Source organism: Pectinophora gossypiella, chromosome 13, assembly GCF_024362695.1.
Source record: "Pectinophora gossypiella chromosome 13, ilPecGoss1.1, whole genome shotgun sequence".
In the NCBI taxonomy this organism is placed as follows: domain Eukaryota; kingdom Metazoa; phylum Arthropoda; class Insecta; order Lepidoptera; family Gelechiidae; genus Pectinophora; species Pectinophora gossypiella.
Genome location: NC_065416.1, coordinates 14,451,361 through 14,475,294, shown reverse-complemented (window position 1 = coordinate 14,475,294; position 23,934 = coordinate 14,451,361). Strand labels below are relative to the sequence as shown.

At 39.4% G+C, this 23,934-nt stretch overlaps 4 protein-coding genes across 9 annotated transcripts in view; 3 read left to right on the top strand and 1 right to left on the bottom strand.

The window, feature by feature from the left end:
- The window catches only part of LOC126372089 (mucin-5AC), a 119,507-nt gene that overhangs the window by 20,526 nt on the left and 75,047 nt on the right, over positions 1 to 23,934 (bottom strand). Inside the window, exons 2-5 of the mRNA XM_050017628.1 lie at positions 18,884 to 18,938; positions 7,840 to 8,025; positions 7,156 to 7,307; positions 4,348 to 4,580 (exon numbers count right to left, since the gene is read on the bottom strand). Coding sequence (XP_049873585.1) covers positions 4,348 to 4,580; positions 7,156 to 7,307; positions 7,840 to 8,025; positions 18,884 to 18,938 — 626 coding nt within the window. The remainder of the gene's footprint in view (positions 1 to 4,347; positions 4,581 to 7,155; positions 7,308 to 7,839; positions 8,026 to 18,883; positions 18,939 to 23,934) is intronic.
- LOC126372177 (uncharacterized) overlaps positions 1 to 23,934 on the top strand; it is a 319,771-nt gene that overhangs the window by 251,961 nt on the left and 43,876 nt on the right. The window lies entirely within an intron of this gene.
- On the top strand, positions 11,065 to 13,065 carry LOC126372200 (uncharacterized). The gene is made up of 3 exons (XM_050017867.1): positions 11,065 to 11,238; positions 11,344 to 11,445; positions 12,568 to 13,065. The coding sequence occupies exons 1-3, from the start codon at positions 11,080 to 11,082 to the stop codon at positions 12,637 to 12,639; spliced, it is 333 nt and encodes a 110-aa protein (XP_049873824.1). The 5' UTR covers positions 11,065 to 11,079; the 3' UTR covers positions 12,640 to 13,065.
- LOC126372154 (piggyBac transposable element-derived protein 4-like) lies at positions 13,046 to 14,772 on the top strand. 4 transcript variants are annotated; one of them, XM_050017781.1, is made up of 3 exons: positions 13,046 to 13,165; positions 13,319 to 13,420; positions 13,625 to 14,772. In XM_050017781.1, exons 1-3 carry the CDS (start codon positions 13,084 to 13,086, stop codon positions 14,755 to 14,757), a joined length of 1,317 nt encoding a protein of 438 aa, XP_049873738.1. In that variant the 5' UTR covers positions 13,046 to 13,083; the 3' UTR covers positions 14,758 to 14,772. The 4 variants fall into 4 exon arrangements, with proteins under 4 accessions (XP_049873738.1, XP_049873736.1, XP_049873737.1 ...); XM_050017779.1 differs by having other exon boundaries at positions 13,268 to 13,420; XM_050017780.1 differs by having other exon boundaries at positions 13,217 to 13,420; positions 13,676 to 14,772.

Below are 23,934 nucleotides of genomic sequence, written 5' to 3'. Positions count from 1 at the left end.
CATTCAATAATGCAGTCTTCAAGCAGTCGTGAAACGCGATATCGAAGTTTACACAGCAAGACGCATATATACAACTTCCAACACAACACTGTTAGATCGTCGATCCCTGGTCACACTACCAATTTGTGGCTAGCGGGGTACTGTGCTCTGTTCGGTATCCCGAAAACATCTTTTGGCGGCAGCACATCCTCGCTGCCAGAGGCAGCATGTTAAATATTTATTTCATTTTGTTTTTTTAGTATTTGTTGTTATATCGGCAACAAAAAAAAAACATAATACAAAAAAACAAAATAATAATAAATAATATGAATTACTATCTACCTATCGCAGTTCTTGTGATACAGCCTGGTGACAGACAGGCGCACAAACAGCGAAGTCTTACTAATAGAGTCCCAATTCTTCTTCTTATCGTGTGGGTTGTAAGGTGGAATACCAGCCTCATCAACCCTGGTTTCAGGGTTATGATTGAGCCGCCAAAGGCTCCTGACATGGCTCATGTGACGATTACTCACTTACATTAGTAAATAGTACTAACCGGGACCAACGGCTACCAACGGCTTAACGTGCCTTCCGAAGCACGGATCATCTTACTTTCGGACAATCAGGTGATCAGCCTGTAATGTCCTAACCAAACAAAGTGGTTTTTGTGATATGTCTCCACCGGGATTCGAAATCCCAATTATACCCTTTGGTAACGGTACCCTAAAAGCGGTGTATTTCCTCGTGTTGCCAAATATTTTCCGAGTTACTTACTAAGCAGAGCGGGCTACTGTAGCTCCTCTATAGATAATTTAGAGCATTGCTTTGTTTACCATTGTATAAAGAGATATTGCGGACAAAGACGGGACAATCGGCGGAGTTTGCAAATTAAGGCCAGAGTTTGTAAACTGTTTGTGTACTTACCAAGAAAAGTAATGTTTGAATGAAAAGACGTCGGGATTACTCGTGTTTCTGTGTATGTTTGGGCGTTTTAACTCCAATAACACCACTGACACTTCACAGAAAAAAACCTCGTTTTACACAGACACTCTCCGTTTTACTCAGCCTCCGTGGTATAGTGGTTAGAGCGTTAGGCTCACGATCTGAAGGTTCCGGTTCGATTCCCGATGGGGACATTGTCGAAATCACTTTGTGAGACTGTCCTATGTTTGGTAAGGACTTTTCAGGCTTGAATCACCTGATTGTCCGAAATAGTAAGATGATTCCGTGCTTCGGAGGGCACGTTAAGCCGTTGGTTCCGGCTATTAGCCGTAAAAACACCTCCACCAACCCGCATTGAAGAAGCGTGGTGGAGTATGTTCCATACCCCCTCCGGTTGATTGCGGGGAGGCCTGTGCCCAGCAGTGGGACATATATATAGGTTATATATAAGTTATATATGTATGTACACATACACTACACTAAGAGCCGTGGTAGCCTAGTCGGTAGAATGCTTGCCTTTCACTTTGAGGCGGAGGTTCAAATCCAGCACAGGCCGAAACCTAAACAGTGGATTGTCGAATTTGTTTTCAAGTTCATGTTTGGATCATAAATGATTATCACGTGCTCAGCGAAGAAAAACATCGTGAGGAATCTCACATTCCTGAGAAATGCATTTTTGGAGGTATGTGACCTAACCTGTATTGGGCTGGTTTTCCCTTGGAAGGTCAGACAGGCAATCACTTGTGTAAAAAACCGGACCTGTCAAATCTTCAGGTTAGTTAAGCGATCTCTGTGAAAAACGGGATAATTTTAGGGGGATGATGATGTTTAATTTCCATATCGGAGTACCAGACTTTGAGAAGGCGTGCGTGGGGCCGAAGCCCTATTGTTTGCTATTTAATATTTATTATTATTATTATTATATTAAAAATTTTAATTATAATTATTAATGTTTATTATTATTTTCATGGCGCGAGGAACTCGGTGGCGCAGCGGTAAACGCGCTCGGTCTGCGATTGTTAAAGTTAAGCATCTTTCGCAAAGGCCGGTCATAGGATGGGTGACCACAAAAAAAAAGTTTTCATCTCGAGCTCCTCCGTGCTTCGGAAGGCACGTTAAGCCGTTGGTCCCGGCTGCATTAGCAGTCGTTAATAATCATCAATCCGCACTGGGCCCGCGTGATGGTTTAAGGCCCGATCTCCATCCATAGGGAAGGCCCGTGCCCCAGCAGTGGGGACGTTAATGGGCTGATGATGATGATTATTTTCATTTATTTACTTTCTGTTTCTGATATGTGTGTTTCATAGCTTATGGCGTATCATGGCCACATTTACATAGAAACAAGAGCTACAATCTTCCCCATTGTACATTCAGTTGTTCGCAGCTATTGTTTCACCCACATAGGCCATATTGCGACATTGCCATACAAGATACTGTGACTGTCTCTGACTCATCTAATGACCACACTGATTTGGTGACAAGGCAAATGTTGTATATTTTTATGTCACTTCTTGTAAATTTATATGTATTGTTTTGTAAGTATTATTGTATTTCTTTCATGTATTTGTAGATACACTGCACACACACGCGCTTTTAATATATGTTTTTGTAAACTAAGTACTTTGTTTTCATAGTACGTATATAAGTAAATATTATTATGTATTCATTCAAGTTGTATTTTTGGGAGACACGGCTTCCGTGCCTCACTTAGCAGGGTCCACAGAATACCAGCGTCGTGGCTCGCGCCGCGGCTTATGCTGAGTGAGGCCCTTTTATAAAGGACACCACCACCATCGTTGACCAGTCCATACACTAAATTATTTGTATTTCTCGTGTATGTTGTTTTTATTATGTGTTTTGTTTGATTGTAAGTTGTGTGTTACTCCGTGTTTTAAATTATATATTTGTTTTGTATTTGTTACTGTGGTGTCCCTTTATAATAAACGTTTCTTTCTTTCTTCTTTCTAAATTTACCTCAGACGTCATTCACTACTTGGCCGAACAAATAAGTAAGTACAGAGGGATTCTAGATTGTAATTTAATCATGGTTATATAGTCCCATTTATTTATGGCTCGAATCTTGCACAGGACTTTTTAGTGTGTATATATATTCACAGGCAATGAATACATATACAGGGTGTTAGTGACATCGTAACGAAAACTTTGAGGGATGATTCAGACCGTGATTCTGAGTTGATATCAAGTTGAATTTTCCGTCGCAAAAGTATGAAACTGACAATAAATTAACAAAATACAAAAATTTGCATGAATTTTCCGACAGCAAATTCCACTTGATATCAACTCAGAATCATGGTCTGAATCATCCCTCTCAGTATTCGTTACGGTGTCACTAACTTCCATATGCTCTTGTATGGCTACTTATTGTATGTACTTGTATGAGGTGTAAGTGACATCGTAACGAATACTGAGAGGGATGATTCAGCTCATTATTCTGAGTTAATATCAAGTGGCATTTTCCACCGCAAAGGTATAGAATTGAAAATAATTAAAAAAATCTAAAAAATATGAATTTTGCGACGGAATATTCCACTTGATATTACCTCAGAATCATGGTCTGAATCATCCCCCTTAGTATTCGTTGCGATGTCACTAACACCCTGTATATACACACTAAACTCAAGCCATTTTCTCATCGGGGTAAGCAGAAACTATGGCATTCCGTAGGATTATTTATATTTGTTTAGAATTCGGAGTGAGGATATATGATATTTTTTTTATTGTTGGTGACATATTATATTATGTATACTTAGCTCTGTTCACCCCGAGAGTTGCGTGCGTCATTTGTCTGTCATTATCATTTCTTATTTGCTTCAGATCACATGCCAATTCTGTAAGCTCATTATATTGGCTAACACCAACATGTGAACATGAAGCAATTTGACATTGAATTATAGATTGGGCAATACACGATGTTATGCGACGTTCATTACACGCATGCATACATTACATACATGATTATATTATACGAATATTAGTCGAATTACTGTCGAATTACAATGCCAAGTGATTGGATGTTTATTTTGTTTTTGTCGTGAGAGAATGGTCCGTGAAATTATAGTTATTATCACTGAATATAATATCGGACACGGTACTGAGAATTATGAGCACCCGAAAGACGTAATATACCTGACGACCCGATTACTCTAGGCATAGAGGCGACCCATCAGCTCGCGACAATAAACACTTCAGGACCCCGATATCGACCTTGCCGGCGTGGTCAACGATTTACCTCATACAGCACACTTTAGCAGCACTCATCGCCATCGGCCCGCTAGAGTTAATCATTTTTTCAAGTATAATTCAAAGGCGAAGTTTTGAACCCCGTTTCGCGCCCAAGTTGGCACCCTCAGGCCATGTAGCCCTTAATGGACGACCCGCACTAAAAGCAGAAGAAAATACACTTACTGGTTGAGCGTTTTGACGTCGAATCCCTTCTGTATGTACTCGATACCGGCTGGCACGGCCATGGTAAGCAGCAGGCGAGGTTTGCCGGTCTTCTCTGACTCCCTCTCGAACTCCTCTCGTAGTTCTCTCACGAGCTTGGCGTAGTTCTCTCGGTCTTTGGGCTTCCCCCCGTCGCGGAAGGCTGGGTACTCCCAGTCAAGGTCGAGGCCGTCGAAGTGGTTTTGTCTGAGGAACTGGTGAGAGAAGGTTTGTTGTTAATTTGGGCAGATAAAAAACATATCATAAACAGTCTATATAAGTCCCACTGCTCGGCACAAACCTGTAAATAAAAAATGAAATGAAAAATGAACTATAATGAAATTGCTGAAATCATCTTGTGAGACTGTCCTTTATACATTGTTTTAAGTTTACGCGGTTATTATCATAATTACAACACATAATAACGGGTTCTTACCGCGTTTAAAATGGGGATATGAGACTCCCGATATTTCGACACTGTTGCAAGTGCCATGATCACAGGATGACTGATGAGATTGGAGTGGAGTAGGTAGATCCATAATAATATCATAATATCGCGAGTCTCATATCCCCATTTTAAACGCGGTAAGAACCCGTTATTATGTGTTTTAGACTGTCCTTTGTTAGGCAAAGACATTTTAGGCTGAACAACCTGATTGCACTGTGCAAACATTAAGATTATTTCTTGCATTGAAAGGTACGTTATGCCTCTCGGACTACAAGCAGCTTGGTGGAATATACTCCTTACCCCCTCCGGTTGATTGAGGTGAGGCTCGTACTCAGCAGTGGGACGTATATAGGCCATTTATGTTTTAATGTATTCCGTTCTACGTAAGTAAGTTTATCAGAAATTATGACGTTTCTAGGTTGATTCATCATCATCAGCCGTACGACGCCCACTGCTGGGCATAGGCCTCCCCCAAGGATCTCCACGACGATCGGTCCTGCGCTGCCCGCATCCAACGGCTTCCCGCGACCTTCACCAGATCGTCGGTCCACCTTGTAGCGGGCCTACCCACTGAGCGTCGTCCGACACGTGGTCGCCATTCTAGAACCTTTCCGCTCCATCGGCCATCGGTTCTCCTCGCTATGTGTCCTGCCCACTGCCACTTCAGCTTTGCAATTCTCCGAGCTATGTCGGTGACTTTAGTTCTCCTGCGGATCTCCTCATTTCTGATTCGATCGAGCAGCTAGGTTCATTAACCTTAACAAACTAGTAAAGAAACCTAATACTTATAAACAGTTTTCCTTCCCGTGCAATATTCATAGCGTCTGTGATTTCGCCTCAATATGATAACTTAGTTGTATCTATGTGAGTATATTGAGGCAATCATCTTTGATTTGATCTAATAAGGGAAAGTGAGAAGCCTATACTAATCAGGTTTTTATGGAGCCACTCTCCGGCCATCTTACTTGTATGCAAAGTAATTTATTGTAAGCTTCCTAAGGTAATAATAGCCTTAATAGTTATATTTGTCATTTTCTTATCCGCTGAAAAGAAAAGGGACGGAAGATTTACAGCTGTAAATTTTAAAACGAATGAGTGAATGAAACAATAACCCTGACGAAGCAAATAGGCATCTCACTGATATGACTCACTGACATTCAGAATTTGCCTTTCAACTGCTTTAAGACAGTAGTTAAATAAAAACTTTACAAAAAAGGTTATTATAAAGTTAGTGATTATTTAGAAGATATGAATGCATGGGATTAACTGTCTGAGAACTGATATTAGGCAGCTAAATTACTCAATTGTATATCAATATTTTATGTTTATTTTTATTTTTTTAAAGAACGTCTAGGGCCCTATGCCGAGGTTTTTCTTGCAGCTTCTTTTCCCCGGATATACAGGTTGTGAGAAGCTGCAGTAGTTTTAAGCGGATGGGACGTTCGTTATGTAAAAAATGACAAAGTGTAACTATGTTACCTACTGAATAAAGATATGTTTGAATTTGAATTTGAATATGTAATCCGTTTGACGTGTGCTGTCAACTTAACTCTATCGGGTTGCCAACGTTCCTAAACGTTTTGGTTTTGGTTTGAACGAAATTTAAAACTTTATTATTCAGCTTTTGCTACTAATGTGTTAAAATGGCTTTTGTTACTATTTGATGTAAGTACGTAGTCGTGACTTGAGCCACGTCAGGGGTCTTTTACATAAGTACATACATAAACTCATGCCTATTTCCCACCGGGGTAAGTAGAGACTATAGAATTCCATTTGCTTGGGGGTCTTTTAATATATGTTTTTGTAAACTACTTACTTTTCATAGTTTAAATTTTAGTAAATATTATAGAATGTATTCATAGTCGATGTTGTATTTGTGGGAGACACGGTTTCCGTGCCTCACTTAGCAGGGTCCACAGAACACCAGCGTCGTGTCTCGCGCCGCGGCCTATGCTGAGTGAGGCCCTCTTATAAAGGACACCACCAGCATTGTTGACCAGTCCATACCCAAAATTACAATTTGCCTTAATGTTTACTGTCTATTTATACAAACTCTCTTGTGTAAGTTGTTTTTATTACGTGTTTTGTTTGTAAGTAAGTTGGTTTTTTATCTGTTACTGCGTCCTTTTATAATACACGTTTCTTTCTTTCTTTGGTTGCTTAATAATAACCCTGAGGGTTGATGAACTTGGTAATCTACCTCACAATCCACACGATAGAAGAAGAACATGAGCCTTGAAGCCTTTGGCGGCTTAATAACAACCCTAACACCCAGGTTGGTTGAGGTTCACCTTAAGGTGATTCACCTTACAACCAACACGATAGAAGATGTTGTCTGTTACCTTGATAGCGTTCCTGACGAACTCCTTCCGCTTGTCTCGAGATGCGACCATGGGCGAGAACCTCGTGGAGCCTTCGTTCCACCCGCCGATGGCCAGCATCGTCTTCAGGTTCTTATTGTACGTCTTCAGACCCGTGAACTTCGCGTAACCACCTGTCAAAGCAAGGAGAGGGGTTAAAAAGACCACACCGAAGCAATTCATTCACGACACGACGTTTGCTTTTTTTAATTGTTTCACATAAGCTCTTATTGGTCTTCGCCTAGTAAGAGGGAAGTTTTAAAAAGAGTAAGGGAAAGGAGACGAATATTGAGAGTTATTGAGGACAGAAGAGGTAAGATGATTGGACGCGTAATAAGACATGACGAATTTATTAAAAACATCATAGAAGGGAAGGATCCGAGGAGAGCTGTGGTAGCCCAGTTATCAACTTTAGATTGATGTCACTTACACCTCGTATAAGTACATACCTACACATAGCCAACTAGGTATGGGTGTTAGTGACATCGTATTGAATACAGAGGGGGTGATTCAGACAATGATTCTGAGTTGATATCAAGTGAAATTTCCTGTCAGAAAGTGTTTTTTTGAATTAATTTCAGTTCCGTACTTTTGCGACGGAAAATTCCAATTGATATCCCCCTCAGTATTCGTTACGATGTCACTTACACCCCGTATTACACTTACCTTTCTCAATGTCCTGGTACTTGTCGAAGGGTTTGAGAGTGTTGTCCTTGGTAAACCCTCCGAAGGCGTAGACGAGATGCGTGCACAGGTACGGGTTGATGTTTTGGGGGTTGAACCGCGCCGTGCCGGGCCGGTACACCGACCAGTTGGTGTAGTAGCACACCACGCGCGGCTCGCTTGACAAGGCTGGCAGGAGAAAAACAGAGATTTTATTTATTTATTTTATTTATTTGGGAAATTTACAGCGTCTTAATAGTATTAATAAAACTAAAGTATACAAATTGGAAGGCCATTACAAACTTCCACATATAATTATAAATGTAAATAGTTTTAGCAAACAACGGAAGATGCGCCGTATATCGATGCATCAGTATGCATAAATTATGGTGTTTATGTGTGTTTGTGCGTGCGTGCGTACGTGCGTGCGTGTGTGTGTGTGTATGTGTCTGTTTGTGCGTGCGTGCGTGAGTGCGTGCGTGCGTGTGTGTGTGTGTGTGTGTCTGTTTGTGCGTGCGTGCGTGCGTGAGTGCGTGCGTGCGTGCGTGCGTGTGTGTGTGTGTGTGTGTGTGTGTGTGTGTGTGTGTGTGTGTGTGTGTGTGTGTGTGTGTGCGCGTGTGTGTGTGTGTGTGTGTGTGTGTGTGAAAGAAAGTGATCCCCCAAGCCCTCTGATTAGTTATCTTGGGATCGGATGTAGGTATTATTATATAATTAGATATAAAATACAGTGCATGGTAACTTTTTTTTTGTTAACATAACATAAAAAGCAACATATGCTCACGACTATACAATGGTGCTAATTCCAGTAACATAAAACATAATATAAACAGCCTACATACGTCCCACTGCTGGGCACAGGCCTCCCCTCAATCAACCGGAGGGGGTATGGAGCGTACTCCACCACGCTGCTCCAATGCGGGTTGGTGGAGGTGTTTTTAAGGCTGATTCCAGTAAACACCATCTAATTTTATTTTAAGTTATATCTGTCATTTTCTTATCCGCCAAAAAGGAAAGGGATGGGTAATCGACAAGCATAAAATTTATGGAACACACGTCAATTTTAAGCACAAATCTAAAACAACCGTCTAATTTTTTTTTATAAGTGACTTTTTGTAGATTTGCAGCATTTAGTGTTTATTTATTTGTACACAATAGAACATACAAAAGAAACATACAAAGAAAACAGACAGTACAGGTAAGATTATCTTTAAGAAAGACTCTCTGCTTGACTCTTTAACTGATTGAAGCAAAAGTCACGTCAAAAAAGAACTGCTAATAGAAGTAGGTAATATTCAAACCAAAATTTAAATATATTTTATGACATAAACAGACAACATACATACACAACACATGGATACAGTTTAACTGGGCGGTCTTGTTGCTTTAAAGCAATTTCTTCCAGGCAACCACTACTAGGAAACAACCACAATACTAGACTAGGATATGGTATGGTGCAACAGGAAATAATTAAAAATAAACTAAAGTTAATATCAATAAAATATTCTTTAAAACAAAACCTTTTAATTTCCGCCAAGAATACTAACAAAAAAATTGCAAAATACTGCAATACAAACAACGATTAATTCGCCTTACGAAACTAGATCAGATTATGCGTTTTTATTGTGACAAGAATAATTGTCATGACAACTGAATAAGACAAAGTCATGCGCATCGAATTTAGTGTCACGCTTGTTTTGACACGATCTCGGTCTAGACTTGCAGGTCACTTGAATGACCTAGAATAGGTCTCATAGACTCACTATCTCACTCTCTCACTTCTCTCTAAGGACGGTAGATTTACGATGTAACCACACCCCAGAGACATAATACAAAAACGTCGTTTCACACAGACACTACACATTGACGTTATCGTACACGCGCATCTGTGTGTGTGACGTCTGACGCCATAGATTGAAGACTAAAGTAAGACCGAGAATGGTTGAAGTTAACTTAGCCATAGAATAAGGAAAGGAAAGAACGGGAACTCTCCGCTCCCCACCAGAGTCTGACCTAGGTTTACCTCATCCCTTCGAACATAGTTTAGACTTGAATCGTCTGGCTTCAGTAGTCATACAAACAGATGCGCGTGTACAATAACGCCAATGTGTGGTGTCTGTGTAAAACGAGGTAGTTTGTATGAAGGTTGACAATTTCCCTCATTCTTTCAAATAAAGTCCCCTCAGACTAAGCCCTGAGCTGATGCTCGCGCCCAGCTGTATACCCTCATGCCTGTTGTCCTATGAGAGTCCTTAGGCGTAAGTAGTGAATGGCATAATGCGACAAATCTACAATAAGTAACTAACCTTACGTTACAAAATTTCCTAACCATGCCGTGTATACACGTTTTGGGTTTCAATCTAGTTATTACCCACATCTGTAACCTTTTATTTCCTCATGCCATGATTGATACCTGTTGTGTGTACCTTTTAAATAAATTAAATTAATTAAATAAGTCAGGTAAGTAAGTTTAACCTGGAACCTGACAGAGGGCAGCAGTAACTGTCAGTACTATTCAGAGGCGGAGGACAGGAGTCCTAGTATGGCTTTGTAATAGACTATTCTGGGCGCCATCCCACTTGCGTCAGACTGAGTACTGCTGGGCGGAAGGCAAGAGGGAAATCATTGTCTATTTTTTCCCAAAAAAAGTAGCATGGAAATGCTGCACCGACAAAAGCGTGGCTCTTAAATTGATGATGATGATGACGTAAGTAAGACACACTGCTTCATCCGATGACGTGACGGTGAGGTCTTCGTGTGAGAATCGCCTTAGTCAACTTTTACGACCTACAATAGTCGTTTATAGATATACTATTCAGTCTCACCTCCGTAATTATAACGTAACATTTATGCAAGCACAAGAATTACATTAGATTATTACCGATATGACATGCAGTTGCAAGATCTCTTTAGTAAGTTATGCAAATAAATTGGTGATCTGGCTCTCATTGATATTTATTAGGTAATATCGTCGTTAAAATCTCTTTACTTAAATCTATTTCGATATTTTTATTTTATTACTTACTGGCCTCATTTAACACATTCATGCTAACAACGTAGGTATACGTCGAAAATCAATCTAAGTGATGTAGCACATCGTTTTATCACGCCGAAATAAAAACATGAGTAAAGCGTGGAACGTACAAGAACGTTGGATATCCGTATAAAAATCATAAAACTACGTACTAGCGCCACACCATATCTAAATCTCGGACTTCTAGCGCCACTGGAAATGTGTTTTATTTCATGATCATTCCCAGTCACTCACAGAGTTACAAGTACCCACACCACAAACGCACAACGTCATCACACGGTGACCTTTGTACGCGCCGCCATACTGTCAGTGAGGCTGTTGCGCTCGCAGCGGGAACACGACGCACACCAATTACGCGCGAAATCACCGTCGTAAGTAAACATTAATTTTCTCGATGTTTTTGTGTATTGTAAGTTATATTTCGGTAATAATTTTGATCTACTATCATTTAATTTTCATTAATTTTATTGTTTTAGATGGAAAGTAAGAGGAAATCTAAAAAAAGACGACCCAAAGGAAAAGACAAAAATGAGACCTGCAATAGAAAAAATACGACGAAATCTATTGAAATAGACACGGTAAGTTATTTTTTATTTATAAGAACTAGGCAGGTAACTATCTAAATATACAATTTTGTGATAAACAATTTAGGTGTCAGTTATTGGGTTCTTGTGAGCTGATAAATCCTACTAATATTATAAATCTGAAAATTTGTTTGCTACGTTTTTACGCCTAAACCGCTGGTGCAAAATTTCATGGAATTCCATGAAATTTTGCACATAGATAGACCATATCCCGAAAAAAACATAGGATACTTTTTATCCCGGGAAACTAAAGGCAGGGCAGGAATTCGACATGGGCGAACGTTATAGCGGGGTAATAGCTAATCCTACTATTATTGAAAGTTTATTTGTTTCTTTGTTTGTTATTTTTTCATGCCTAAACGGCTTAACGGATTTGAATAAAATTTTGAACATAAATTGGTAATGTTTTGAAGAAGAACATAGTATACTTTTTATCTCGAGAAACAATAAGGTTCTCGCGGGATTTCGATGTGAGCGAATTCATCAGATAGAGAAACGGTTTTTAAAGGCCAGAAGAGATGTATACGGGCAATGTTCGGTCTTAAAAATAGTGACAGTTGTAAACCTTTCTTTACAAAGTATAACATTTTAACATTTCCCTCACTGTACATAATTGAAACTGCAGTATTTGTAAAAAAAAAATCCAGGATTTTTCAAAAATGTAGAGACTACAGCCTTTCATAGTCGCCTTCGTCCACGTGATTTAGCTAAACTATGCCAGCAACGCACAAATACTGCATTAATGATGAAGAGTGTATTTGGCATGGCGCCAAAAATATATAATAAAATACCACTAGAAATAAGGTTGTGTAACTTAAGTCTATTTAGAAGAAAATTGAATGAGTTGTTAACTAAAAGATGTTATTATACGATAGATGAGTTTTTGAATGATAAATTGTAATAATGATGCATGTATTTATATAGATAATAATCTAGGTACTCAAAATTTTGTGCGCCGCAAGGCAAACATGAAGAACCTATAATGTGAACATTGTCATCTGTATTTAAATTACTCATGTTTAAGCAAATAAATTATCTTTATCTTTATCTTTATCTTTATCTTTATCGTAGTCGCGGGGCAGAAGCTATAGTTTTAAATAATTTTACTTTCTGCAGGAGGAGAAACGACCACAACGGACGAACAAGGCTTCAATGAAAATGTTTGAAGATAATGTCTCGTCACGGTAAAGTACACCAGACCCATTTAGCGACGATGGAGAGTATGGCTCCGATGAAGAATATGATCCTGCCTCTGACGATTCAGACAGCAGTGTTGTTAGTGATTTGGAATTTTGTTGCAGACGCACTAAACCATCGTTGGGGAGCAGGTCTGAGTCTGAAGCTGGTACAGATAATGACGATGATAACGAAACCGATTCGTTTTCGGAAGCTTCAAGTAATAGCAGTATTTTTGACTCTCATCGCCGCCGCCGTTTAGCTCTTAAACGTTCCCATTCAACCACTTCAAACAATGGCACAAACAAACCTAAAACAAAACAGGTGAAAGTTAAACATGCTGATGACGGTGCAGACACAATTTCTTCGCATTCAGAAACTTTAAGGAACAACTTGGGTGATATAAAAGTTTTAGAAATCTCATCTTTGCTTCCTGACCCGACAGAAATAGAAAATATGTCAATTTGTACGAGAAATCAGTCACCTCTGGCATCGCCGCCGCCACCGGATCCGGTTGAAGCTGAAAGAAATGACTCACCTGTGTCGCCGCCGCCACCGGATCCGGTTGAAGCTGACAGAAATGACTCACCTGCGTCGCCGCCGCCACCGGATCTGGTTGAAGCTGAAAGAAATGACTCACCTGCGTCGCCGCCGCCACCGGATCTGGTTGAAGCTGAAAGAAATGACTCACCTGCGTCGCCGCCGCCACCGGATCCGGTTGAAGCTGAAAGAAATGACTCACCTGGTTCGCCGCCGCCACCGGATCCGGTTGAAGCTGAAAGAAATGACTCACCTGGTTCGCCGCCGCCACCGGATCTGGTTGAAGCTGAAAGAAATGACTCACCTACGTCGCCGCCGCCACCGGATCCGGTTGAAGCTGAAAGAAATGACTCACCTGGGTCGCCGCCGCCGCCGGATCCGGTTGAAGCTGAAAGAAATGACTCACCTGCGTCGCCGCCGCCACCGGATCCGGTTGAAGCTGAAAGTAATGACTCACCTGGTTCGCCGCCGCCACCGGATCCGGTTGAAGCTGAAAGAAATGACTCACCTGGGTCGCCGCCGCCACCGGATCCGGTTGAAGCTGAAAGAAATGACTCACCTGCGTCGCCGCCGCCACCGGATCCGGTTGAAGCTGAAAGAAATGACTCACCTGCGTCGCCGCCGCCACCGGATCTGGTTGAAGCTGAAAGAAATGACTCACCTGCGTCGCCGTTGCCACCGAATCCGGTTGAAGCTGAAAGAAATAACTCGCCCCGTGCGTCACTAATGCCATCAAGATCTGAAGATGCCCAAAGAAATAATCCGACCGGAATCCCGGAAGAGGGTAATGTTAGACAGTCTGGTAACGACATTGAAGCTCCAAATGACTGGGAAACTACAAAAGCGGATATACCGTTATTTGAATTTGATGCCCTTTCTGCGGGTGCTCAATTTAATGTCGGTCCAGGTACGACGGTCGTAGATGTTTTTCATAAAACGTTCCCACCTAATATTATTGACTATATTGTAACATGCACTAACGCCTATGGAAAAGCACTTTGTTTGTCAAAAAGACCAGCAACCAGGAATACACGTCATTACAATTTTAAAGACACGAACCAAGAAGAAGTCCGTAAGTTTCTCGGTTTGTGTTTGCTTATGGGTCAAATAAAAATTCCCCAAAAACGAAAGCATTTTACATACAGTGATCCACTGTATTACCACCCAATATTTTCTTTTATAATGTCAGCAAGAAGATTCGAACAAATTCTAAGATGCCTATGTGCATCAGATTTAACAGCAAAAGGAAAAGAAAAAATTGTTAATTTTATTGAAATGTTGTGTAAGAACTTCAGAGATTGTTATAAGCCATACAGAGATCTCAGTTCGGATGAATCTCTGCTCTTATTCCGGGGTCGACTATCATTCCGGCAATACATAAAAAGCAAAAAAGCCCGTTATAGCATAAAATTCTACGAACTGACATCATCAGATGGTTATGTTCTAAATTTAATGATGTATGCCGGAAAAGACGCTGAAAACGAGGTTCAGAAAGGAAAAAAAACCGAAAAGCTTGTGCTTCATCTCATGAAACCATATTTGCTCAAAGGACAAAAGGAGAAAAATAATAAAAACAAACATAACCTTTAGTGTTTTATTGACTGAATAATACCTAAAAACTACATAACAATGCTTAAGTACTGAAAAATAACGAAACGTATACGTATTATGTACGTCCTTGTTCATTAAAAAAATAAACTTGATGCAATGTTTTGTAGCACTACATGAATAACCGTCAACGTACATAAGCGTCCCTTTGTATTAAAAACGTGTATTAGCAATTTCTTACAGCAGAACGTAAACATACGTTAACGTACACGTGCGGTTCGGTATTACTAGCTAATATGAAAACTATGCTCTGAAACACAGCGTACACCAACGTTACCGTGATAAAACGTTGTTACATAAGCACAAAATTTAAAAAACCTTTTTGTGACACAACGGTTATAAACGTTAACGTTTATACACGTTCTAGTATTTCTGGCGAGTGTATTAACTAAACTAGAAAGCACAACGTATATTCACGGTACCGTGATAAGACGTGGCTACTTATTCAATAGATAAAATACATGTTTAGTGGCACAACGCCTATAAACGTTGACGTGTTATGACGTTAGGTCTTTAATAGACAAGCAAAATGTTTATGAACTATGCCGGAACGTATATATACGTTGACGTATAATTACGTTCTTTTTGTAATTCAGGGTGCAATCTTTATTTTGTGTGACAAAACGTATGTATACGTTGACGTTATACAACGTTAGTGGGAAGATGTATGTATGATAATTATTTTATATTTCTCGGGACGTGTATGAACGTCGTTTAATTTTGTATGGAAAGACCATGCGCAACGCCTCATCTGACGGACTTAGTGGGATGCTTGCATGAACGTGTTAAAAAAGACTCAAAAACAATTATTGAAAAAGAAAATTTAAGTTTTACTTTTTTCAAATAAACCAGCCAGTACGTTATTGGAATACACTTCCAAGAAATATAAAACCAACGATAAAAATAAAGTGAGAAAGGAGTTTGTATACTTATCCCCGAAGAGGTTTGCAGAGTTGGCTACAGCTATGTAACCATTGTATGTTGATTTATCGGTAATTGTTTCGTTACAGTATTTACACCGCGTAACTTGATCGTCTCACTTCATTTATTGGTAACACTAAGTAATGCATTTCGAAATACCACTTGATTCTAACGTATTGTTAACTTTAGTTTTTTTATTGACTCGATCTAGTTTTTGGTCTTTCAAACACTAGATACATTGCAAATAAGAAAGTTTGGAGGCGGATGTAGTTAAATGATTTCAGGCCACCTTAATGATAACTCATCGATGGTGGCAACGTCGCCAAACAATTTATATTGAAATGGCTTCGTAGCCAAAGTGTTGCCAAGTTTCCAAGCGTCGCTAGCGACGTGGTCTATACGTAAAAAATGCAACATTTGGTATTGCTGTTTCTTCTTTGATTAGGTTATTGCAGGTTGAATCACCTAATAGGCAATTTGATAATCTAGTCAAATGAGAAATATATTTTTTATGAAAGATCAAAACTCAAAACGATAGGAACGTTTCTATGGAATTTATTTTTATATAAATATATTATACTTACATGTATGACGTCATCAATAAAAGCGGTCAAACAAGGTACTCTTTGTCATGTATTTCTTAATTAAAATTCGTAAATTGGTCAAAAAGAAAAATTATGTTGATTTTTGACTAACTTCTATTTCTAGATAAGCATTCTATAATTTATAAAAAAAAAAAATTAAAATAAAATAAAATACATTTATTTCAAGCAACATAAGGCTCATATACAATACTTTTGACACAATACAATAAAAATAAAAACAAAATGAAATGACAATTAAATGATATAAAATACTTACAATGAAAATAAACTAAAATAAAATAAAATTAAAATGAAATAAAATTAAAATAAAATTTATCTTTGTGCCACTAAATCTAACGTCATAGTTGATTGACCTTAGCGCCAATCTGTAGTAAAATTGCATTCTATTACAGTTGGTTTGCAATTTATACGCAGTTGTGACATTCGCACAAAAGCTGCATTAGTTTGCAGTGATTAAAATACTGTCCGTCTAAAATAGCCCTTATAACTTAAATGAGAAGATGACAACACAATGTAGTGCTTGTCCCTACGCTGAAGTACGGTAGTGAATGTTGGGTATGGCAGAAGAAGCATGAAAGTAGGATCAATGCCGTAGAAATGAGGTCTTTGCGTAGCATCTGCGGTATGAAGTTGAGTGATAGAGTGAGAAACAGTGTGATAAGACAGAGATGTGGTGTAATAGTGTGTACGTTATAGTGACTAGGATTGAGAAGGTAATGTTAGGTTGGTTTGGACAGGTAGAGCGGATGAAGGATAATAATATTACGAAAGCGGTATATAAAGCGAAAGTTGATGGTAGGGCTGGCAGAGGAAGACCGAGAAGGACTTACGATGACCAAATTGGAGATGTCCTTAGAAAAGGTTAAATACGATCTACTCTGAACAGGCGTGTGTGTATGAAGCGATTGATGAATGTGGAGGAAGCAAGAGAAGTGTGTCAGGATCGAAGCAAATGGAATTCTATAGTCTCTGCTTACCCCGGTGGGAAATAGGTTAGAGTTTATGTATGTATGAGAAGATGAATTAAGAACCTTTTCAAAACGTCGACCGAACAAATAAATGTTTGTGTATGTACCCACATAACTACATATTGTACATCAGTACTGTATGTAACTGTGTACAAAAGCGGCCGCTCCAGTGGGCGGGCACAATGCCACATTGTAAGATCCTGCGCCTGCGCTCACCTTCGCACATTGTTCTCTGTGCCGTCTGCGCCGCATTAAGACGACGATTGTTTGAGGTAGAGGTATATATTATTATATGTTTGCATACGAAATTGAAATATGCTCTGCTGTTGATTTCAGGTACGGTCTACGACATCATAAATTACATACATCATTAAATTAATAAGACCACGGATGATAAGAGAGAGATGTGGTGTAAAAGACAATATAGTGACTAAGATTGAGAAGTGAATGTTAAGTTGGTTTGGACACGTAGAGCGGATGAAGGATAATAGGATTACGAAAGCGGTATATAAAGTGAAGGTTGATGTTAGGGCTGGCAGAGGAAGACCTAGAAGGACGTATCGTATATTGACCAAATAGGAGATGTCCTTAGAAAAGGTTTAGTACGATCTACTCTGAACTGATTGATGAATGTGGAGAAAGCAAGGGAAAGGTGGGAAATAGGCGTGATTTTATGTATGTATGTTATGGATATCCATATCCGAATCCAAAACTAAAAATATCCATATCCGAAACTCGTATAAAAGGTTCGGATAATTCCGGATATGTGTGGAGCCTAACAGCGCGCGTTATGACAAGTTTTTTTTATATATTAATTGTTGAATAATAAAATAAAATATATTAGTAGGTATATAAACATAAAGTCAAATACAGTGAAACTTGGTTAAGTGGGACCTGGATAAGTGAGAAACCTCCATAACTGGAACTCATGCTGAGGTCCCAACACTTTGGCACTGAATTACCTCTGTTAGTGGGACGCGGTAAGCCTCTATATCTGGGATTCGTTCTATCGATTTATCATCATAGTTACCTCTATAACTGAGACAACGAGTAAATTTTATATGCGTAAACCTCTGTAACTGAGATAACATTGTTTGTTTACTCATTCTTATTCTACCCACAAATTTCACACGTAATTCCAAGTACGTAAGTACAAATTTTGAGCTTCAATTACCTTCATTTTTAGTTTCGCTTTACTATCATACAGATGTTTATTTGGAAAATACATAACTCGTTATTTTATTTAATGATCGCACCTGTATAACTGAAATAACCTGTATTCTCACCTCTATTAATGGAACCCTCTGTAAATGAGACAGATATTTATTTATACCTGTATATCTGAGACACTGGGTAAGTGGAATACCTTCTTAAGTGAAACGACATTGCAGGTCCCTTGATGTCTCACTTAACCAGGTTTCACTGTAATTACCTTAAATGTATTTTACTTTTATAGTATATACATAAATACATAATTCTTTAGTAATTATACATATATCCCTATCCGAAACTACCGGATAAACCAAAATTATTTCATTTCGTATGCTTGTATGTAATTTAAAGTTCTACAACATAGTATATTTTTTTTATAAATAGCAGTGGTGGTGTATTTACCTGGTGTTGCTAGTGTGACGGCTGCTAACGCTAATGCCAACCATGTTGTTGGGTCCTGAAACAAAAATAATTAATATTATGGATACAAATAAACAAAACTAATTTTATGCATAAGTACACATAAACAAAAATAATTATTATAATAAATACAACACGTTTAAAAAGTGTGTTAACTGTTTGTGGCAGGTTACTGGTGGCTGAGGTCGGTGGCCATTTATGTTCAAGTTTTTTTTTATCATAATAGACATAATCGTGAACGTCAGGACCGCCTATGTAGTATCGCATATCGTAATGAAATATAAGTACGCAGAATAATTGTACGGATTTAGTACTCAAATGTACTAAAACAAAGAAAATATGTACTTTAAAGCTTTGAGAGCTAAATGTCAAGTCTCATACATCGGCCATCCCGACGTCAGTTTTTTTTTTGACGTGACTTATTGTAGATCTTGCATTAACTACTTTTCCGGATAAATGGAGAGCGCTGAGGGCCGTCACCCGGTACAAAATTTAAGACAATAGGCCTGAGGGTACCCAATTGGGCACGAATCTCGGAACAGGGCGTCGTCTGAGAGGATAATATCTGAAATAATTAATCGACACTAGTGGATCGATAGCGATAAGTGGTGAATGGTGGAAATCGTTCATCACGCCGGCGGGGTCGGTATCGATACTGAAGTACTTGTTGGCGCAAGCTGATTGGCCGCCTCTATTACTAGAGACGTCCCAACCACCGATGTATTTCTACATTATACTATGATTCTAAAACCTATGCCAATATTTTGTACAAATTTTGTACCTGAGAGTACGCGCAGTATCCATTAAAAACACACATTGAAAGTTGAGGCTTTTCCATCAGCTCATAAACTAGCTTTTACTTAATAAAGTATCGGCATTTTAATTAATTATAATTACTTATATGTCAGACAATAACAAGAGTAAATTCCATACATCAAATGTCTAGGTCTAGATTTCACCCTAACACCGATTACTAGAACAAAAGACTGCGCATCTTATTACAATATTTTTTACATTATTTTCGGTTTCTGTACACTGTGAGACAATAGACAATGCTTATTTTTTACTTGCGCAATTGTGTAAAAAACATTTTGCATTGTGTATTGCGTCAGGCGCTGACATATGCTTGGTTTTTAGATTGTCATTATGACATACCAGTACTATTTGTGTTCTTATTGCAAATACCAAGTTAGGTTGTAATTATTGTCTATGTAATCCTATGTAATAAGCGACAGAGATCATCTGTCTCTTTCTGTGCAGTACTGTGAGAGAGAGTACTGTGACGGGTGACGTATGTCGAGGCGAGAAAGAGTCGCGCGCTTACGGTGCTAAGTCCGCAGGTATGCTCAAAAGTGACAGCTAACATTTCAAGGTTGGCCCAACTGGCGTCATCCCACCCTGCGTTGCCATTTCGTAAAAAAAATACCCACTACCAATGTCTTTATATTTACTTTGCAAGGAAATTTCGAACTTTAATTAAAAATAAAATATTCTCTTATGACTCGTTGATGTCTTTTATATGACAGTATGTTCCCCACGCTTTTGTGATGAGTTCTAGCCAATCTACAGTGTTTGTTATTCTAATTGTGTGATATCAGTTCACTGTTAGCGGTTGCCTGAAAGAAATTTCTTTAGTGTAATAAGGGCATCTACTTGTTCTGATTTTTGCAATAACTATTTGATTTGAATTTCCGTACCGGTTCTTTTTATAATATACATTGTTTTAGGTTTACGCGGTTATTATCATAAATAATTGAGACGGGAATATCGGGAGTCTCATATCCCTGATTTAAACGCGGTAAGAACCCGTTATTATCACAAAGGATTCACAAAGTGAAATCACTTTGTACAAAGTGAAATTCCTAGTTTGGTTAGGGTTAGGTTTGTGATTCCTAGGTTAAGTAGTCGTTACATGAGCCATGTCAGGGGCCTTTGGCGGTTCAATAGTAACCTTGGCACCAGGGTTAATGGGGTTGGTAATCCACCTCACAACCCACACGATAGAAGAAGATTGGGAATAACGGGCGTGGGTTTATGTGTGTATTAAATGCTATATACTTGTATGAGGAGCTCGGAGGCGCGGCGGTAAACGCGCTCGGTCTGCGATTGTTGAAGTTAAGCAACTTTCGCAAACGCCGGTCATAGGATGGGTGACCACAAAACAAAAAAAGTTTTCATCTCGAGCTCCTCCGTGCTTCGGAAGGCACGTTAAGCCGTTGGTCCCGGCTGCATTAGCAGTCGTTAATAACCACCAATGCGCACTGGGCCTATCCATCCATAGGGAAGGCCCGTGCCCCAGCAGTGGGGACGTAAATGGGCCGGTGATGATGATACTTGTATAAGGTGGTATTACCTGTCTATATTGCCTATCTATAGTATATCGACATTTACCCTATTGCAAAACTAAGTGCCGACAGAAAGGTCAAATTTGGCACAAGCACTAAACCTATTGGATAATATCCGACACGGTTGCTAACACAACACGATACGAGTATACTAAATAACTTTTCAAAAGAGACTGGTTAATTTTGCCTCGATCATCCCTCAAAGCTGTGGTATGGAATGAGTTATGATACGGATATCATAACGTTGTGCTAGAAAGCTTTGCCAAAGTAGAATAATTATATACTTTTTATACAAATGACTTATTTCAGAATTAACTCCTTTTGAGCGGTCCAGTTCTTAATGTTATCTGTGGGAAATCTACGTACAATAAGTCATGTTAAAATAAATTGCCTAAGACGGTATTATCTAAACAAATGGGGAGCACTCACTCTACCTTATGAAATGACGTAGATTCAAAACTGCTAAATTGACCTCCGACATATTATCCGTGATAATTACGATATACCAGCGTCCGTGTATAAAACAATTGATGAATGCGGAGGAAGCAAGAGAAGTATGTCAGGATCGAAGCGAAGAATTTATCCGTGCGGCGAAGGAGAAAGAATACGATTGTTGCCGTCCCTCTCTTCCCATGGGTGTCGTAAGATTTGACTAAGGGTAATTCCAAACAAAACACCTCTTTCAGCTGCTGGTAGGCCCCGCAAGAGGCCGCCTGGTTAGCTACCACCCTCCCGCCGGAGCCAGACGCCAAGCAGCTGCGTTCCGTCTGTGCGCGGGAGTACCAGTTTACCTTCTGGGCGAGCTCCATCTTAGGCCTCGTCAATGCCTTCGGGCAAGTCAGGGGCCAAGAGCTAATTCCATTATCTCTGCTTACTCCGGTGGGAAATAGGCGTGAGTTTATGTATGTATGAATCGACAAATCTGGAAAGAGTTCCACCAACATGAGCCTAGTTACATTTTGAATGAATGAAATGAATGAACACAGGAAGGCATAAGGTTGAATTTTGAATGAAGGAACATAGAAAGGCATGGAGACACGCATTCATATTTTAATGCAAGTTTGCATATTCATATCTTAGCAGTTACGAAACAGTTACCTATTGTCCGAGTAACGGTGCGCTTCGGTCTGGTGGAATATGTCCTGAATATGATGACGCGTGAGGAATAGTAATTGGTCTTCAAGTATTTCTATGTAGGGCTCGGTTGTAGGGACTCTAGTGAGTTGATGTGGTATGTCATGCATTTTTTTTTATTTTTGTTAGTGTTAGTAAGTTGACTGAACAATAGAAATAGTCTTAATTTGAATACGATACATTCATAGATAACATAACACACTTCCCAATTGGGGTAGTCAGAGGTACATCCATCGCAAGATGAACTAAGTACCCACACCTCACCGAGCTTTCTGTTAGACCCACGTGATAGGTGGTGAGCCATAGCGTCGTCTATAATGGTCGAGCATTAATAGATGGAAGTGCATAAATGTTCCTCCTTATCAGCTTCCTAAGGATATTATACCTTCTCTGTTCCATGTACTTATCATTGAACGGCCTCCGTGGTCCTGTGGTTGAGCGTTGGGCTCACGATCCGGAGGCCCCGGGTTCGAATCCCGGTGGGGACACAACACAAAAATCACTTTGTGATCCCTAGTTTGGTTAGGACATTACAGGCTGATCACCTGATTGTCCGAAAGTAAGACGATCCGTGCTTCGGAAGGCACGTTAAGCCGTTGGTCCCGGTTACTACTTACGTAGTCGTTACATGAGCCATGTCAGGGGCCTTTGGCGGCTCAATTGTAACCCTGACACCAGGGTTGATGAGGTTGGTAATCCACCTCGCAAACCACACGTTAGAAGAAGAAGATCTTTGATGAAGACTTTGATCAGAGCGGATGAAGCGAAAGTGGAATGTCAGGACTAGACTGGCTTCTATTTCTAGATTAGTATTTTATAATTTATCTTTGACCCAGTCAAATACCCTAGTAACACTTACGTAATACTTAATTACTTTTGTTATGAACAAAATCTTGTTAATCGCTTTTGTGTTTCTCTCAAAGATAAAAATAATTGTAGGCAAATTGTATAAACCTTTACAAAAAACAATTGGGTGTTAAAAATAAACCTTATAACAATGTAAAAATGGTAAAAACAAAAGAAAACATGCGTCTATTCTTCTATTTGCTCGCACATAACGAATGCAAATGTGTAATTACATTATTTAACTCAAACCCATCGGTTACGTCCTGTTGTCCGTTGCGGGTAACGCGAACGTACGCGTTAACGTTGCGTCAGTAGGTTACCGTTAACGGTTACGGTTTAAGTTAAGTTGTCGGACATAATAGATATTGTTGTTTGACCTGGCTATTATTGTTATTGGTTTCAATGTGTTGGGTTTTATGTAATTGGGTGATGTACAGTCATGAGCAATATAATGTACCGACTTTAGGACTCTGTCGCACTAACATATTTGAAATTTAGTGAGACTTACAGTTCAATTTATCAAAAAAGCTATAATGTGACATGGTACTAAAGTGTATACATATTAATGCTCGTGACCGTACAAGGTTCAAGATAAATTCGGTATGTCGGTATTCTACAGACTGCACTTCGGGGAGTGTGCCCGCGATCTACACGAGACAAATTCGACAATCATTGTTTTAGGCCTGTGCTGGATTGGAACCTGCGACC

Coding starts and splice junctions, on each gene's coding strand:
- LOC126372200 (XM_050017867.1), top strand. CDS start 11,080: ATGATCATTCCCAGTCACTCACAGAGTTACAAGTACCCACACCACAAA. Junction 11,239..11,343: donor TTACGCGCGAAATCACCGTC/GTAAGTAAACAT, acceptor TTATTGTTTTAG/ATGGAAAGTAAGAGGAAATC. Junction 11,446..12,567: donor AATCTATTGAAATAGACACG/GTAAGTTATTTT, acceptor TACTTTCTGCAG/GAGGAGAAACGACCACAACG.
- LOC126372154 (XM_050017778.1), top strand. CDS start 13,084: ATGTCAATTTGTACGAGAAATCAGTCACCTCTGGCATCGCCGCCGCCA. Junction 13,166..13,216: donor AGCTGAAAGAAATGACTCAC/CTGTGTCGCCGC, acceptor GAAATGACTCAC/CTGCGTCGCCGCCGCCACCG. Junction 13,421..13,624: donor AGCTGAAAGAAATGACTCAC/CTGGTTCGCCGC, acceptor GTAATGACTCAC/CTGGTTCGCCGCCGCCACCG.